Here is an 18,440-nt window from a genome sequence, read left to right as displayed (position 1 = left end):
TGTATCATGGATGACCATGTGCTCTGATCCCAGCTTCCTGGAAATCAGAAACATTGTTAACTTGCACGAAACTCAAGCACAGGAATTTTCTAGGTTATTTAAAGAGATCGTAACCAATCAAATATTTTTGGGGTCATGTGTTTGGGGTCTTTAGTTCACTATGGTTAGCATGATCATTAGCCAATGAAACGTCTAAAAGATCAAAACTTTCCTCCCAAAAATATTTTGGGTTCACTTGACTGATTAAAAGCACACTTTCAAACTATCAAACTGTGTATTTCTTTCTTTACATATTGGTGTAAATTCAGAGATACAAGGGATCGGATTTTACAAGCAGCTGGTGCCTTGATGTCATATGGTTACCAGTATGGTTACCAGTTTGTCACAACGTGTGTGTGGTGGTTGGGAAGGGGGTTATTTTAGTCCATGACCTGGAGAGAACCTCAATCTCCTTACCGTCAAATGGACACGAGCCTAAAGCAATTAGGCAGCAGGATTAGCAAAGACCCCTCGACCCAACCTTCTGTTCTTCTTCTAACATTTTGTCCTTGGAAATAATGAATATATATAATTATTTGCTGGAATTTTGATAATCAGCTTTTCTTCTCACTTGTGTCTATTTGGCAACGCTGAGTGTTTTAGAATTTGTATTAAAGGGTTACCTGTGTATCTTGCACAATACCCTGCTATGTATAAGGGACAAACATTTGTGGACACCTGAGCATCGTATGTCCATTGTTGAACATCTCATTCCACATTGATTCCCTATTTTCTGTTATAATTCCCTCCAGTCTTCTGGGAAGATGTTCCACTAGATGTTCTTGTGGAGATTTGTGCTGATTTAAGCGAGGAAGCCTGGGGTGCAGTCAGCATTCCAGTTTATCCTAAAGGTGATCAACTCCAACTTTAGGTTTCTTCTCTTCTTTTATTTTCCGTTGCCATGCTTTTTATCACTCCACCTCCATGGTGAAGATGCAGCTCCCAGAAACTCATGGCCTCTCTCTTTTTTCCATTCCTCCACCCCCCAATCCTGTACGAGAGTTTTCTAATCCGGTTCTGACCTGAATAATGCCACGCAATCAGACCAGGGCCGGTGTGCACATATTATGTGTCTAACGATTATGTATTTAAATGGTCTTGGATTGTATTAATCCTGAAAATGTTTGATGCAAAGTTGAATGCACAGAATGACGAGTTGTTACAAAAACAGATCAGAGGCACGTTTAGCAGTTAATGAGTTCAACTTGTGCAATAGTTTAAGAATATGTGTGTTAATGTAGAAATTTATTGTTTTTTATAATCCAGCCTTGTCATTTACTCAGAGAAAGATGGAGAAACACAACAACATGGCGGATCCGGATGGATGCAAAATCTTCCAGAATACCTTCTGTAAACTTAATCTCATTTTGATACGGCTTTCGGTGTGCTGATTGGACTAAGAACATTTATCTATCTATCTATCTATCTATCTATCTATCTATCTATCTATCTATCTATCTATCTATCTATATATCTATCTATCTATCTATCTATCTATCTATCTATCTATCTATCTATCTATCTATCTATCTATCTATCCATCCATCCATCCATCCATCCATCCATCCATCCATCCATCCATCCATCCATCCATCCATCCTCAGGGTTATTAAAAAAACGCGGTGTTACGGCGACATCTGCTGGTTAGATTTTGCAATAGGTAAAAACATTCAACTGCAGAAAGTTTTTATCTTTCTGTTCTTTCGACTTATATATAACTTTTACTTATTTCACAAAGGTACATTTCTTTCTTTATCAGTAATGTTCACTGGCTAACTGAGAATTTAACCAGGTTAACTAGAAAGTTAGCTAATAAGCATTAACTAATTGTTGCTGCTTTGGATATTGAAAGTAGAACATTTTCATTTTATTCTGCTCAAATTAATCAAATGATTTTAATAAAGATTTTGTCTGAACAAGATTTTCAAAGATCCAAGTCAGAAAAATGATCCGAACCTCCATGTACTTGTGTTCAGAAGAAACACTAATGCAACTAATGATAGTTATAGACAGTAAAGTCCACCCTCTGGGGGTCAGCATAGGTATTGCAGAGTTCTGATCCAATTATTGTTCACATAACGTCTTTTTTCTCTCCTTAGGAGATGCTCCTTCATGCTCAGACTTGATTCTGAAATGCTTCTAAAATGTTATTAAGGCCTGGAAGGAATTTATAAGCCTCAGTTCACAGCAACCTTATGTTGTACTAGTGGTCAGCAGTAACAGAGTTGATTTCAATAATTAAGTAAAAAATAATAATTTTAGACCATGGCTGGGATCAAACACGACCTTGTGACTGCAGAAGTAACAGTGTGTATCAGTGCAGGATTGCCTATCAAACCCTGAACTCCTGCCCCTGAATATGGCACTGGCAAGCCCCGAATTCAGCTCCCTGAAGGTAAACGAGGAGTGTACATATACACACAGTGAATAAAGGATCAGGATTGGAGGGCTGGAGCTCAGAGGTTTTTTTTTCTGATAGATAGACATTGAAAAGTTCCACCAACAAAAAAAATCAAACATTCCAAGAATCCTTCGATAACCAAAAACAAAAGTCTCCAGAATGTTCCAGAAACCAAAAACAAAGGCTTCCCGAATGCTTTAAGAACCAAAAACAAATGTTCACAGAATTTTGCAAGAACCAAAAAAACCCTAATGTTTCCACATTTTTTAGGACCCAAAGCCAATCGTTCCCAAAATGGTGTGGGAACCAAAACCAAAAAATTCAAGAATGCTTTTGGAATCAAAAGCAACCATAAAACATATCAAGAGGCAAAATCAAACCTTCTCGGAATTGTCCAGAAAAATACTCAGAGGAACTATTTGTCCTGACAACCAGCTGGAAGAGCCGAGTTCTCGTACAGTCAGAGTCGTTAGTGTATTAAAGAATCTGAAGTAGAAAGTCAAATATTAAATTTTTTTCCAGTCCATCCATTATATAATGTTTGAAAAAACACTTTAATTTCTAGCTAGATAACCCGAGTACTTACACATGTACAAATGTAGTTAACTAGTAAAGAAAATACTACACCTTGTTACTGTAGTGATGGAACTGTGTATAAACTGGACAGTGACCAAAACAACTACCCGAGAAACAGAATCAGACGTGTTTGGAGATCTAAACTGATTAACTTCTGCTATAACAATGTTTACATTTAAATGTTCATGCCTAGAATGTCTCAGGAACCGAATGTTGTTGGCTGGATAACACAATGTCTTTCAAACCATTTGGCAATCATGACAAAAACACCTAAAGAATGACTTGTTTTGTAAAATACTGCATATTGTGAAACATGGGGATCTGAGTGACAGCTGAGGTTGCACCCATTTCCTGCAAAAAACAGAACAATGTGAAGAAGATCATGTATAAAAAAGCAACTCTGCTAAGCTTCATCTGTTTCTCATCTGAAAAATCCAAATTATACCAAGAAAAGATCAAACTGAACTTATGTGCATTTGGATTGTTGCGCAGTATTCAAGCGAATGTCCTCAGAAAGCTTTAGGAACTGAAACCAAACTTTCTCAGAATGTTCCAGGGACACAGTAACTAGTTCTTCTGACAACCAATTGTCTTGCTAACCAGCTGGAAGAGTGAAGTTCTTGACCATGTCCAGAGGGTGATTGGGTGGAGGTGATCAGGGTGATAGGGTGGAGGTGATCAGTGTGATGGGGGTGGAGGTGATCAGGGTGATGGGGTGGAGGTGATCAGGGTAATGATCAGGGTGATGGGGGTGGAAGTGATCAGGGTAATGATCAGGGTGATGAGGGTGGAGGTGATCAGGGTAATGATCAGGGTGATGGGGTTGGAGGTGATCAGGGTAATGATCAGGGTGATGGGGTGGAGGTGATCAGGGTAATGATCAGGGTGATGGGGTGGAGGTGATCAGGGTGATGGGGGTGGAGGTGATCAGGGTGATGGGGGTGAAGGTGATCAGGGTTATGGTGGTGGAGGTGATCAGGGTGATGGGGGTGGAGGTGATCAGGGTGATGGGGGTGAAGGTGATCAGGGTGATGGTGGTGGAGGTGATCAGGGTGATGGTGGTGGAGGTGATCAGGGTGATGGAGGTGAAGGTGATCAGAGTGATGGTGGTGGAGGTGATCAGGGTGATGGGGTGGAGGTGATCAGGGTGATAGGGGTGGAGGTGATCAGGGTGATGGGGGTGAAGGTGATCAGGGTGATGGTGGTGGAGGTGATCAGGGTGATGGGGTGGAGGTGATCAGGGTGATGGGGTGGAGGTGATCAGGGTGATGGGGTGGAGGTGATCAGGGTGATGGGGGTGGAGGTGATCAGGGTGATGGGGGTGGAGGTGATCAGGGTGATGGGGGTGAAGGTGATCAGGGTGATGGTGGTGGAGGTGATCAGGGTGATGGGGTGGAGGTGATCAGGGTGATGGGGGTGGAGGTGATCAGGGTGATGGGGTGGAGGTGATCAGGGTGATAGGGGTGGAGGTGATCAGGGTGATGGGGGTGGAGGTGATCAGGGTAATGATCAGGGTGATGGGGTGGAGGTGATCAGGGTGATGGGGGTGGAGGTGATCAGGGTGATGGGGGTGAAGGTGATCAGGGTTATGGTGGTGGAGGTGATCAGGGTGATGGGGGTGGAGGTGATCAGGGTGATGGGGGTGAAGGTGATCAGGGTGATGGTGGTGGAGGTGATCAGGGTGATGGTGGTGGAGGTGATCAGGGTGATGGAGGTGAAGGTGATCAGAGTGATGGGGGTGGAGGTGATCAGGGTGATGGGGTGGAGGTGATCAGGGTGATAGGGGTGGAGGTGATCAGGGTGATGGGGGTGAAGGTGATCAGGGTGATGGTGGTGGAGGTGATCAGGGTGATGGGGTGGAGGTGATCAGGGTGATGGGGTGGAGGTGATCAGGGTAATGGGGGTGGAGGTGATCAGGGTGATGGGGGTGAAGGTGATCAGGGTGATAGGGGTGGAGGTGATAAGGGTGATGGGGGTGAAGGTGATCAGGGTGATGGTGGTGGAGGTGATCAGGGTGATGGGGTGGAGGTGATCAGGGTGATGGGGGTGGAGGTGATCAGGGTGATGGGGTGGAGGTGATCAGGGTGATAGGGGTGGAGGTGATCAGGGTGATGGGGGTGGAGGTGATCAGGGTGATGGTGGTGGAGGTGATCAGGGTGATGGGGTGGAGGTGATCAGGGTGATGGGGGTGGAGGTGATCAGGGTGATGGGGTGGAGGTGATCAGGGTGATGGGGTGGAGGTGATCAGGGTGATGGGGTGGAGGTGATCAGGGTGATGGGGGTGGAGGTGATCAGGGTGATGGGGTGGAGGTGATCAGGGTGATGGGGGTGGAGGTGATCAGGGTGATGGGGGTGAAGGTGATCAGGGTGATGGGGTGGAGGTGATCAGGGTGATGGGGTGGAGGTGATCAGGGTGATGGGGGTGGAGGTGATCAGGGTGATGGGGGTAGAGGTGATGTGGGTGATGGGGGTGAAGGTGATCAGGGTGATGGTGGTGGAGGTGATCAGGGTAAAGGGGGTGGAGGTGATCAGGGTGATGGGGGTGGAGGTGATCAGGGTAATGTGGTGGAGGTGATCAGGGTGATGGGGGTGGAGGTGATCAGGGTGATGGGGGTGGAGGTGATCAAGGTGATGGGGGTGGAGGTGATCAGGGTGATGGGGGTGGAGGTGATTAGGGTGATGGGGTGGAGGTGATCAGGGTGATGGGGGTGGAGGTGATTAGGGTGATGGGGTGGAGGTGATCAGGGTGATGGGGGTTTTCCTCCCTGAAATGAGTTTTTGTAATGTAGGATGTGTGTAATTGTGTAATACAGGGACTCTGCTGGACTTTTCCCCTCAGAATCAAATCTTTTCCAAAAAAGTTGGGACACTGTGTATAATGTAGATAAAAACAGACTGAAAATCTCATAAACCCATCATTTATTCACAACAAAACATAGAAAACATATCAAAGGTTCAATCTGAGCAAATGTACAATTTCAGCGACAAAAAAAAGTTCATAAATGTTTTGCGGGCGACAAAAGTCAAGAAAAGTCAAAGTAAGTAGTAAGTCACGTAAAGAATGATATCTTCATGTAAAATACTGCAGGCATGAAAAGATTAAAGAAGCAGGATTGTGAAACATGGGTTTCTGGGTGACAGTTGAGGTTGCACCCTTTTCCTGCAAAAACAAAGAGAAAAAAAAAATGCTGATTTTGCGAGATTTTACTGTATAAAAAGGCAACTCTGCTGGAGGTTTTTTGTTTCTGCTTTACGATGTATCTGAAGTGTCTGCTGATCTGCCAGCTTCTGATCATCCTGCTGGTGAAGAACACCCTGACGTTGTCCTGCTCTTCCTGCTCTGAGTTCAAATGCCCAACAGATCTCAAGTGTCCTGGAGGAAAGGTGTTTGGTGCATGTCACTGCTGCTTGGTGTGCGCCAAACAGAAGAACGAGGCCTGCGGTGGTCTGTGGGGGCTTTTGGGGAGATGTGACCAGGGTCTTATGTGTGTGGTCAAAGGATGGAAGGTGTATGAAGCAGGAGTGTGTCAAGGTTGGTATATAACCTGAAAGATCATTCGACCTTAAATATAAAATGTAGGCTATGTTCCTTCTAAGGATGGAGATTCAGGATTAAGAACATAATCAGTGGAGTTTTTCCTGAGCAGTAATATTTAGAGCCAAACTCCAGCTGGAGTTTCATATATAGATGGAAAATAATGGATTAAAATGGTAAAATCATGCTAAAGTATATTTGTTGGTTGAGAGACCAACAAATTGTGGAAGGTACTTAAAAAAAACAGGAAGCGCTATTTCCCTTTTTCAAATCAATTTCATCAGTTTGTTCGCAAGCTTCCTTAGATCAGCCAAGACCATGCAAGCATCTCAAACTGTTCTATTTACTCTAGAATGATGCCGTAATGACTCCGAAGATCAGGAAATACCACAGCTGTGTATTAGACCGAACTCTGTTTTAGCACAATTACAATTTAACATACGCGCTAATGTTAGCAAATCTTGCTAAGTACTACTATCTGTATGTTCCAGCCACATCATTGCTTAACTCACCTTTATGAATATTTTTGCTTTCAGAAGTGGTTCGTAAAGAACTTGAGACAAACGAACTACCTCAAGAAGATGATGAAGGCTCCGGTCTGTCCTCCTGGCACCATCCCAACCAGGCCTGACCAGAACATCTACAGAAGGAGACACATTTTCACTGTAAAACACACAGCAGGCTGTAAGTGAGAGTAAACAGTCCTGCATTGTCATTACTGCTAAAATCTTTTTATTGGAACCCTTCAGATCTACTGTATTCCTGTTACACTCTGAAGGTAAATGTACGAGTCGTTCCTGATGATTTATTTGCAATAAAATGTTTTCTAAAGCATCAAATCTTTGGATTTCTTTCGAGGAGCAGAAATTTACGGTTCATTAAACCTGAAATGATTCATCAATATTCATCTGATCTTTTCTTCAGATGACATGCTAGTCAATCAAATCGATCTATTCGGAACACGAGCGCATGAAGATCATTTGAAATATGGTTGAGTGAACAGTGTTAGTTGGAGAAATTAACAAAGTGTAGCACATCCCTTTCACTGGCCATTTTATTAGAAATACCTGCACATAGTCGACAGCATTAGAGCAGCAGTTCATACCAACCTCAAACATCAAAATGGAGAAGAAAAGGAAGTGATCTCAGGGACCGGGGCGTGTTTGTCATGAATTTTAAAAAGCTGCTGTATAAATGATTGTCTCCTCTTAATATTTAACTTATCGTACACGGTTTTTACGGAAATTTCTATATAAAAAAGGGTCCAAAAAAACAAACAAACACACAATCAAACAAAACCCATGAGGTGCTACTTAATGCTCAAGCTTCTTGGATATAACTTTTCTAGGGATTTTAACTTTTTGGATCTTATCCATGACATTCTTAGGGACACCAGAAGAAAATAAATAAATAAATAAATCTGCTGAACTCTGTACACAGCATTAAAACTTTACACGTGTATATTTTAATTATAATGAACAAACAAACAAATATTTCTCGTTCCAATTTTTGGTCATTTTGTTATTTTTATCCTATAACAGTGGTAAAACAACTCATGATACAAATGTGTTCAGGATGTTTTTGAGGCCTGCGAGGAAATTATAATCCTCAGTTCATAGAAGTAAAACAGCCTTTAATAGCACCAGCAATCAGCAGTAACAGAGTTGATCTGAATAATGAAATTTAAATCATGGCTGTGATAAAACATGATCACGTGACTGCAGAATCTCTTCTGCTGCAGTGGAGTTAAAGTGTGTATTAGTGCAGGATTTCCTTCCAAACCCTGGACTCCTGCCACGGCTTATTTTTTTTTATCATCTTTACAAACAATGTTTTTCTCTGGAATGCCACAAAATCAGTTCATCAGCTCCCTGAAGGTAAAGGAGGAGTGTGAATGTACACACTGTAAATGAAGGATCAGGATTGGAGGGCTGAGGGGGCTGTGAGAATCTTCTCCTCCCAAAGCTTCAAACACTCCTAGTATTTATTACATGCTTCTAGCTGGTAACTGTGTGACTTTCTGCCTCAATTTCTGCTCTACAATGTATCTGAAGTGTCTGCTGATCCTCCAGCTTCTCACCGTCCTGCTGGTGAAGGACAGCCTGGCATTCAATTGCCCTATCTGCAATAATAGCCCATGCCCAGATATCAGCTGTCCTGGAGGAAAGGTGTTCAATTTCTGTAACTGCTGCATGGTGTGTGCCAAGCAAAAGAACGAGTCGTGTGGTGTTGCGTGGGACATGGTTAAAATCTGTGATGAGGGTCTTGTGTGTGTGATCAGCAGAGAAGACGAACATGGACGAGTAGGAGTGTGTCAAGGTTGGTATATAGACCCAAAGTTCCAGATGTGAGTTCCAGCTCTATTCCAGTCTGCTTAACTTAACTTTCTCTTTAACAATGTGTTTTCAGAACCGGAGACTCAAGAACAGCTCCAACCTACAACTCCAACATCTACAGAAACAATGACGCTTCAAATGTAAAAGGAAACAGTCCTGCACTGTCGTGTCTTTACTGCTATATATCACTTGATGGAACACCGTTTATCATTGTATACTAATCTAATGTTGGGTAAAGTTCATCTTAACCCTTCAGGTCTACTGTATTGCTGTTACTCTCTGAAGGTGAATGTACGAGTCGTTCCTGATGATTTATTTGCAATAAAAAAAAAAAATCTCTAAAGCATCAACTGTGGATTTCTTGCTTTCCTTTGAGGAGCAGAAATGTGTGGTTCTTTGTTTACTTTGTTATTTGGATTTATGGTACATTTAAATATTTATATTAGATTTATTTATATACATATCTATTTGCACTCCTGGTCAGATGCTAAGTGCGTTTTCATTAGCCGTGTAGAATCCGATCTAAAACAAGTACAAGCAGATCATCTGAAATGTGGTCGAATGAACAACATTAGTTCATGTAAAAAAAATTAACAGGAAAACTCGTTATGCATAGACTGATTTTTCCTTTTTCCCCATGGAATTTGGAGTTGTGATAACAAGAAATTATATATATTTATTAGGGGTGTAACAGTGCACGTATTCGTACCGAGCATTTCGGCTTGATGCAGATGTGGACCGAATGCAATCCTTTTTGAGTATGGAACATTGTTCAAATCTGAATTCTCTCAGGAACGTATATTAGGTGGTGGAATGCAGGGTTGTTTAGTCTCTACATCACACTTTAAATGCAGTGTCAGCTTTCTTTTTTTTACTGTTATTAAACCTGGAAACAGACTCAACAATTCCAGGGTACAAAAGAAACCAGAGTTAGCGCAGTGTCACTGTGGCTACTCGCTCTGTACCCAAAATACCATCTGTTCTGCTCTTCAATTTCAGTCTTTACAACAGTCCAGCAATATCAATCCTTTAGCTTTTTATGTCCAGCTTCAAGAATTTCTCTTAAAAGAAACATTCTTCATATCGAGGGAGTGAAAGAAGACATTTTTTAAAGTCTGCTGAAAGTCCAGTAGAACAGTCAAGTAGAACATATCTTAAGAAAATTCAATATTAAATATCAAAACAAACACAAACACACTTGCACTGATATTACATCTGTATTCCCCAAACAGGGACTAACAAATGTGAACCATTAAACAATTTAATTAGTGCCAATTTAATCGATTACTCAATTTAATCAATATAATGAAAAGTGTAATGTTTATTTGTTCTATTTTATTTGTATAAGATATTCTAAGATATTACTTTATATTTTTTTTAAATGTGTAAAAAAAAAAAAAAAAAACATTATATATATATATAAAATTAATTGAATTAAACTGAACCTTGACATAAAACTGAGATAATTACAGAAACCTACATTTACACCTATATATATATATATATGAATCACAACCCCAAACTTTGAACATAACTTTTCTATGGATTTCAACTTTTTGGATCTTATCCATGACATGACATGTGTCATATCCGTGACACGATCACACGAAACAAAGAAAAAAAGGACGTTGTGTAACATCTATTTATTACCACCATAGTATGAGAAATTTGGAAAATACAAAGATCAGCTTATTTAAATTTCTGAATAAGAAAAAATAAACAGGAACATGAGGTTATACACTTGTATCACGACAGAGCCAGAGAATCTACACGAAGAGAGAGAGAGAGAGAGAGAGAAAACACACTCCATAAAACTAAACGTGACGATTTTTCTTTTTGCTACAGTTTTCCTTTAACAATTGGCGATTTGTGTAAGAAAAAAAGAAAGAAAAAACACACGGGTGGGTTTGGGGGGGGGGTTTGGAGGGGGGGGGTTATAGGAGGCAGGGACTTGAGAGGAGATTGAGGGACATGTGAAGAACATGAAAGTGAAAATGAGAGGCTGGTTTAGAGCGCCCCCCTGTGGCTGCCTGAAAAGTTAGAACAGGAGGAGCAGGATCGGCGATCACCGAGGACGAAAAAAAAAAAAAAGTAAAAAAATCATAATTATAATGAACAAACAAACAAATATTTCTCGTTCAAATTTTTTGTCGTTTTGTTTTTTTTTAAATCCCATAACAGTGGTAAAACAACTCATGACTATGCATCATAGAAAAAAAAGAAGAAAAAAAAAAAACCCACCAACAATAATAGTAATCATCAATATTATAAGTAACAACTTTAGAACCAATAGATGCTGGTTTGCAGTTGAATACGATTTCTGCTTTGCTGATCCTCAACACACACACACACACACACACACACACACTTAATCAGACACACCAAGATAAACATGTGGGTGCACACGCAATTAACAGGGCTACAGGGCAGGTATGTGAAGGTCATTAGTAATTTTAAGGGGGGTGGTCATGGTAATTGTAAGGAGGTGGAAAAGGGGGTAAATGAAGGTGGTCTGGGGCAGTTTTAGTAGCACCCTGCTGTGGAAGTTGCCGCTCCCCTTAAGCAGACTAACCCCAGAATCCACCTTTACATGTGTGTGTGTGTGTGTTCAATCCCCAAGCTTGGCAAGGGTGGACCTCGTTTACGCTCCGACTCTTATACGCTGTGGAAGTGCGCGCGTGTGTGTGTGTGTGTGTGCGTGTGTGTGTGTGTGAGAGAGTGATCAGAAGCGTCTGTTACATGCACATACAGGTACCCTACGCATCAGTGAGACAGCACTAGCAGACTGAAACACATTGGCCTCCCCGTCGCAGATATTCTAAACTCTACCAAGAAAGAAGGGGAGAGACGAGTGGAGAAACAGAGAGATAGACAAAGAGAGAGAGGAAAAAAGACAGAAAGGATGGAAGGAGCAGGACGACGAGTGTCTAGGCGCGCTCTCCGCGGATACGGCGCGCCAGCTGGATGTCTTTGGGCATGATGGTGACGCGCTTGGCGTGGATGGCACACAGGTTGGTGTCCTCGAAAAGACCCACCAGGTACGCCTCGCTGGCCTCCTGCATTCACACACACACACACACACACACACACACACACGCACGCACGCACGCACGCACGTGGATCAGAACATAATATGTAATGATATCACCGATATTCTAATTGTTTATATGGTTTCTTCATATTCATCCTTCTCTCCAAAATACCCCCAAAAACCACAGAAAGATTTTCAGAACCATGAGCATGAGTTCCATGAGTAAATAAATAAATCACTAAAGGCACCTGCATTTGCGATATTGTTTTTGCTTTAGGATTCATTTAATACTGAAAGACACACATTGACTGAAATCATCTTATGTTTCCTAAACACACACACACACACACACACACACACACACACACACACACACACACACACACACACACCTGCAGGGCTCCGATTGCGGCACTCTGGAAGCGCAGATCCGTTTTGAAATCCTGAGCGATCTCTCTCACCAGACGCTGGAAGGGCAGCTTACGGATCAGCAGCTCGGTGGACTTCTGGTACCGACGGATCTCACGCAGAGCCACAGTACCGGGCCTGGACACACACATAGGGTTTTATTTATAATTTTTTTTTAAACACAGTGCTTTAATTGAATCCCGAAGGAAAGTCGGTGTGACACCTGTATCGGTGAGGTTTCTTCACTCCTCCAGTAGAGGGCGCACTCTTTCGAGCTGCTTTAGTGGCCAGCTGCTTGCGAGGAGCTTTGCCTCCTGTAGACTTACGGGCGGTTTGCTTGGTACGGGCCATGCTTCCTCAATCTGCTGCAGGGAGAAAAGAACAAACCGAGCAGAACAAAGTGTGGATAAATACTCCATTAAAAACACGCAAACATTTACAAAGCAATAAAATCAATAATAAATACTAATAAAAATGATTCAAATATCGATATACGATAAACATATACGAAAATATATAGAGTATTGTTTTATTGTAAATTATATATAATAAAACAAAAATTATTGTTACATAATATATTTAGATTAGTTTATATACTACATATAATGATAATAATAAAAATAATAAATAAAATCGTTATTATATTAGTTTTATATATATATATAATTTATACTACTACAAATATGTTAACTAATATTCTATAATGTAGATGATAGAATTATAAACAATTTAACAATATTATCATATTATTTAAATTATTCAATATTCTATATTTTCTATTTTTTTTTCCCCACGTATATTGAGAATGTGGACGTAAGTTCACGTGCGCACGGTTTCCGGTCCCATCCTCTATTTTTAGGCAACTTCCTGTCGCACGCGCAGAAGTTTACGACTGCAGAAAAACAAAACAAAACCAAACAAACAAACAAAAAAAAAGGCAACAAACCAGAACGAACCAATCAGCGCGGCCCGGACGCGCCCGTAAGCCAATCGGAAAGCCGTGCATTCTATCAGGGTTCTCCGAGCCAATGAAACCTTACGAGCTCGGTGATCCAACCAATCAGCGTGCGCGCTGGGATGTTGCGGGGGCAGTTCGTCGCCTGCTGGTCCCCGCCCACTACCGCAAGATTATGGCCGCGATTCGAATAGCAGCTGTAAGCGGGGAGCCCGAGTCGAAGCGCAGCCGGGCACCGCGCGCAACTTTCGGCAGGGAAAAACACCGAATCTGCGCCGCGAACCGACCCAAACGCCTCGCGGACGGTGACTAGACACCCCCGCGCAGCACGGTGGCCGGTTGAACCGAGCTTCCCGGCACTATTTCGGGGCGAATAAGCGAAGTAAAGACGGGCGCGTTTTAGAAAAGCGGGTTTTTTTTTTTCTTCTTCCCTCCGACGACACGGAAAAGGAGAGAGAGAGACCTGGTTTCCTCCCAGCGCTTTTCCTTCTTCTCTTTTCGCTCTTTTTTCTCGCTCAAAATCAAAACAATTTCGCCCAAAAGTTCGACGAAACCGTGAAAAAGTGCTTCGGGAGCAGTTTAGTGAGCAGTCCGAGCACTTACCTCGAGCGGACGTGTTGAATTCGGCGCAGTGAAAATGTGTACAGAGCTTTGCCTGGCACTCGCACTGTTTACTATCGCACACAATGGGAACCGAGCGGCCAGCGGCAAAATGGCCGCCACGTCAATCACACCTCACTTTCCCACAATGCACCTCATTCCACTGCCGAGCTTAGCCGACATTTTTACCACATTTTAACAACAAATATCCAAAATATTCACTTTTACTTCCACATGAACCAGGCCTAAAACATATTTATAACGTTTGGTGTCACTTATTTTAACGCTTTAAAAAGCTCGCCATTACTTTTCTTTTACATTTCCTGTCAGCACAATATGTAATAATGCTAAGCTAATCTTCTTTCCCGCTTTCCGATCAACTTCAATTGTGTATAAAATGTTAAAAAAAAATTTGAGCACAATGTTTATCGTAATTTATCACACAAATCTAAAGAAGTGATTTTTTTTAGTGTTCCAAAACGAAGTCACTAGTAAAAGTGCGTAATTGCACAATTAAAGTCATTTTGTTCTTACCAATATACTGTTTTTTTTTTTTTTATATTCAAAGTACTAAATATTCAATATTTATAATATAATAATAAATAATAATCCAATAATATAATCCAAATGTACTCTTTAAAAATGAATAAAATATTCGAAATAGGAAGCTAATCGTCGACGGCGATGTGTAACGAGCGGCCTGACGTACAGGCGAAGTTGCTCATTTTCTGTGTTTTATTTATCTTTTATCAAAACCTGAGACAATTACTACTTTTTGACTTATCAAACAATATAAGTTCTTTCGTAATCCACTATGTTTATGTTGCAAATGTTTATTAAATAATTTCGTGCCCATGATCATCCATGTTATAGTAGCTATCAACAGTAGTTTCCTCACGATCCTCTTTTCGTTTTCTTATTTTCCCTCAAAAACTATTATTCTTTTTCTTTGTTTTCACCACAAACCTTTTTCTTGGTTTGTCTGTACAAACCTTTTTTTCTTTCTTTTGGTTTCTCTTACAAACCATTTTTCTTTTTCTTTCTTTTGGTTTCTCTTACAAACCATTTTTCTTTTTCTTTCTTTCCCCTCACAAACCTTTTTTTCTTTCTTTTGGTTTTCCTCACAAAAATGTTTTACTTTTTGCTTGTAGTACATAAACTGACATTTCTATCCTATAAACTTAAATTTACAGCTTTCCCTTTGACCATTGCCAAGCACTGACACTGGAGACTCCTTCCATAAAATGTTACCAAAGGTTGTCGTTGACTTTCTTTTGTCATTCGTGTATATAAAAACAATTCTTGTATGATAATTAATGTCAGAATTTATTTTCGAGGCAAATACGACTACATATATAAGGATCTATATTATTTGCTGTGTAGCTTTGTGTAGCACTTAACCATTTATTAAAAAAAACTTTGATAGATAAGGCTTATGCAAAAGTTGAAGTTTATCACTTAATATAAACAGCATTTATACAGCAGCAAAGTGTTTAATTTGATTTAGTAAATAATGAGATATCAAACTTTGTATTCCTTTGTAGTTATGTACATATACAGTATATATTATTATTATTATTTTTTTTTTTACAAACTTTTTTGTTTCACTCATATTATATCAAGATCTACGTCAGTATTTAGATCCCAAAGAACTCACCATTACTATGTAAATTTATCATAAACATTACATATAAATGTAAGTTTCTAAATCACTTTAGTTGTGAGTTGTTTTTGGGGTGGATAAGGGTGTAGGTGAAGGTGGTCTCGAGCATCTGTGCAAATACAGGTACCCTATACTTCAGTGAGACAGCACTAGTAGACGGAAACACATTGGCCTCCACGTCACAGATATTCTAATCTCTACCAAGAAAGAATGGATGATGAATGGAGAGACATAGTAAAAAGACAGAAAGAATGGAAGGAGTAGGGTGAAGTGTTCTCTGGAAACGCCGTGCCAGCTGGATGTCTTTGTGCATTATGGTATGCATGTATGTAACACAGGATGGAGTCCTCAAAAATACCCACTGGATCCATTTAGCTGGCCTCCAGCATTCATACACACCCATGGATTAGAACACAATATGTTGCAATATCTCTTATTTTGTAATAAATGCACTGAATGACAAAGATCCACTCTGCAGTCAGTGATTTGGAAGACTGTCCTCTTGGAACAAGTACCTACTGTATAACTTGCATTGTAGCAGCTATAAAGGTTGTTGGCTCTCCATCAGTTTGTTAACTGCTGCACTTCCTCTCAGTATGCCGACTCATCGTTCTTGCTGATGAGACCCACCATGGTCATCCTATTAGCAAACTTGATCCTTTGTTTTGAGCTGTGTATTGCTGTACAGATTTGAACAACAGAGTCCTGGGGGCCAAAGTTCTCAGTGTGGTAGTGTTGAAGATGCTTTTCCTGATCCAGACAGATGTCTCCCATTCAGGTAGGCTTTTGAAACACTTCATGGTGATTGGGGAGAACAATTTCCAGCTGTTCTGCACTTCCTCTGAGCACTCTGTCAGGAATTTTACCTTATTCAGCAGCTTTCCATGGATTGACTTTGCAAAAGGTTGAGTTTTTCCCATGGTAAAACCCAGCATCAAGTCATTGGGAGGAGGGGTGGTCTATCTTGTTGCCATGGTGTTCTGTTTTTCAGACTGAGACTGTTAGCTTAGATGATGGCTTGCTCTACCACATGTGGCGTGTGGTTGGAGTGTAAATTGAGGAAGTTGATTTACTTGCAGATGTCATCGATGTACTTGCAGATGTAACCTGTTACTGTCAATTGCAGCCTCTTTGAACATATGCCAGTTGGTTTGCTCAAAACTGTCCTGTTAAACAGATGTTTCTGCTGGTCAGGGTAAAAATGCTTCAGAACCTGTTTGGAGCATCTGATGAGTGGTCTTTATGCTGGCATTATCATAATATGGCCGATATAAAGACACCTCTTTTTATGTAGTTGCTTGGATTGTGGTGGTCCATGTTTTTTCTTCTGATGGTTAGAAAACTTTGGAAACTATAGAGACCATACTGATACGCATATCTCTGATGGCAGCAATCTGAAAGTGCATATCCATTCTGAAGTCCTGAGTGATCTCTCACCAGCCAGCGCAATGGCAGCTTACTGATCAGCAGCATTTCAGACTTGTGGCACTGACAAATCTCTTGCATACATGAGGTTTTTTTTAGATGACCAATTATAAAACATAAATAGACAGACGCTGCTCAGACACATGACAGGTTTCTGTAGTGAGTTGGTTGTTAGAAAGAATGCACATCAAATACCATGTATTAAAAAGAGCAGCTTTCGTCATGCCATGGTTAATGTGTGTTGATGAAAAAATCTATCCAGTACGATCGAACACAATCAGAAACAACCGATCCATATCAGCACAAAAAAGTGCTCTGGGCAGCGTTCTTTCAACCTCAGGGAAGTTCTGTGCTCAGCAGATTGCTGGCACACAGATCAGATTCTTTCTGTGAAGAATTTTTTTCAAACATGTAGTCGTAAATGAAAAAAATGTCATACACTTAAATTATAAATGCTTTGGGATCAATGAAGAAAATTTCGAATTGAATCTCCAGGTAAAGTCGGTGTGGCACCTGTATCGGTGACGTTTCTTCACTCCTCCAGTAGAGGGCGCACTCTTACATGCCAGCTGGCTTACCAGGAGCTTTGCCTCCTGTAGACTTATGGGCCATGCTTCCTCAATCTGCTGCAGGGGGAAAAGGACAAACCAAGTCTTTTTCCTCCAGATCAGACCCGGGTTATAATATAATATAATATAATATAATTTACGTAAATATCGACTGTTTAAGAATAACCAGAATGAAGAGGATTTTTATGTAAACATAAATGCGGATTCTGGTCCCATTCAATCAGTGGAAACTGAACCTATAAGGATATTTTTGCATAAGGAGCTCTCTGTTCCAGCCAATCATTGACCTCTCTGTATGTTGTGGTCGCAGTTAACGTTTTTTCAGGCTCCACCCAGTACCACAAAGATTTTCCTATGATTTTGCTGTGTGAAAGATGTGCAATATATGTATAGGCACAAAATTATTTATTAGTGTAATGGGTTTATTGCAATTGTTCGAATCTTGCTGCAAGGACTTTCAGGCCTGAAAGTCCTTGACCTAGGGCCAGTAGCCAGGCAGGGGACATCTTAAATGATGTAGGAGGAAGCAGAAGGAAATACATTTAGGATAAAAACTAACCCCTAGTTGGTTGGCTCTTTTGGACATTTAACTGGACATCACCCGACTCCAACTTTCTACATGACTGCCTTGTTTTCATAGAGATTCAGCTCAGAGTTCACCTAGTTTTGTGCCAACAGTATATTATTGAGCATATTGTGTGTTTGACCTTCATCAGTTTCTCCACACCTTCACCACATGCTTCAAATTTAAGTGCAGTACATAACTAAGTAATACAGGGGGCACTGTGTTCTTTTACAAAAAGTAATATATCGGTAGTAAGCGACTGAATCTCTCTCGTTCTCTCTCTCTCTCTCTCTCTCTCTCTCTCTCTCTCTCTCTCGCTCCCTCTTTCTTTCTCAGA

At 40.9% G+C, this 18,440-nt stretch overlaps 1 protein-coding gene and 2 long non-coding RNA genes across 5 annotated transcripts; 2 read left to right on the top strand and 1 right to left on the bottom strand.

The window, feature by feature from the left end:
- The first annotated feature begins 5,975 nt into the window (after positions 1-5,975).
- LOC310720367 lies at positions 5,976-7,390 on the top strand. 2 transcript variants are annotated; one of them, XR_014531713.1, is made up of 2 exons: positions 5,976-6,548; positions 7,091-7,390. It is a non-coding gene; the product is annotated as an uncharacterized lncRNA (long non-coding RNA). The 2 variants fall into 2 exon arrangements; XR_014531714.1 differs by having other exon boundaries at positions 7,088-7,390.
- Positions 7,391-8,772: 1,382 nt separating this feature from the next.
- On the top strand, positions 8,773-9,237 carry LOC310720374. The gene is made up of 2 exons (XR_014531720.1): positions 8,773-8,870; positions 8,961-9,237. It is a non-coding gene; the product is annotated as an uncharacterized lncRNA (long non-coding RNA).
- Positions 9,238-10,515: 1,278 nt separating this feature from the next.
- Positions 10,516-14,034, bottom strand: h3f3c (H3 histone, family 3C). Of its 2 annotated transcripts, none has more exons than XM_083530894.1 (4): positions 13,885-14,034; positions 12,550-12,691; positions 12,311-12,464; positions 10,516-11,943 (listed from the first exon to the last, which is right to left on the bottom strand). In XM_083530894.1, the coding sequence occupies exons 2-4, from the start codon at positions 12,675-12,677 to the stop codon at positions 11,815-11,817; spliced, it is 411 nt and encodes a 136-aa protein (XP_083387020.1). In that variant the 5' UTR covers positions 12,678-12,691; positions 13,885-14,034; the 3' UTR covers positions 10,516-11,814. The 2 variants fall into 2 exon arrangements, with proteins under 2 accessions (XP_083387020.1, XP_083387021.1); XM_083530895.1 differs by having other exon boundaries at positions 12,550-12,688; positions 13,885-14,023.
- Positions 14,035-18,440: the final 4,406 nt, after the last annotated feature.

This window comes from Silurus aristotelis, assembly GCF_946808225.1.
Source record: "Silurus aristotelis genome assembly, chromosome: 26".
Lineage (NCBI taxonomy): Eukaryota > Metazoa > Chordata > Actinopteri > Siluriformes > Siluridae > Silurus > Silurus aristotelis.
The sequence above is the reverse complement of the archived record's forward strand: the minus strand, read 5'-3'. Positions and strand labels throughout refer to the sequence as shown.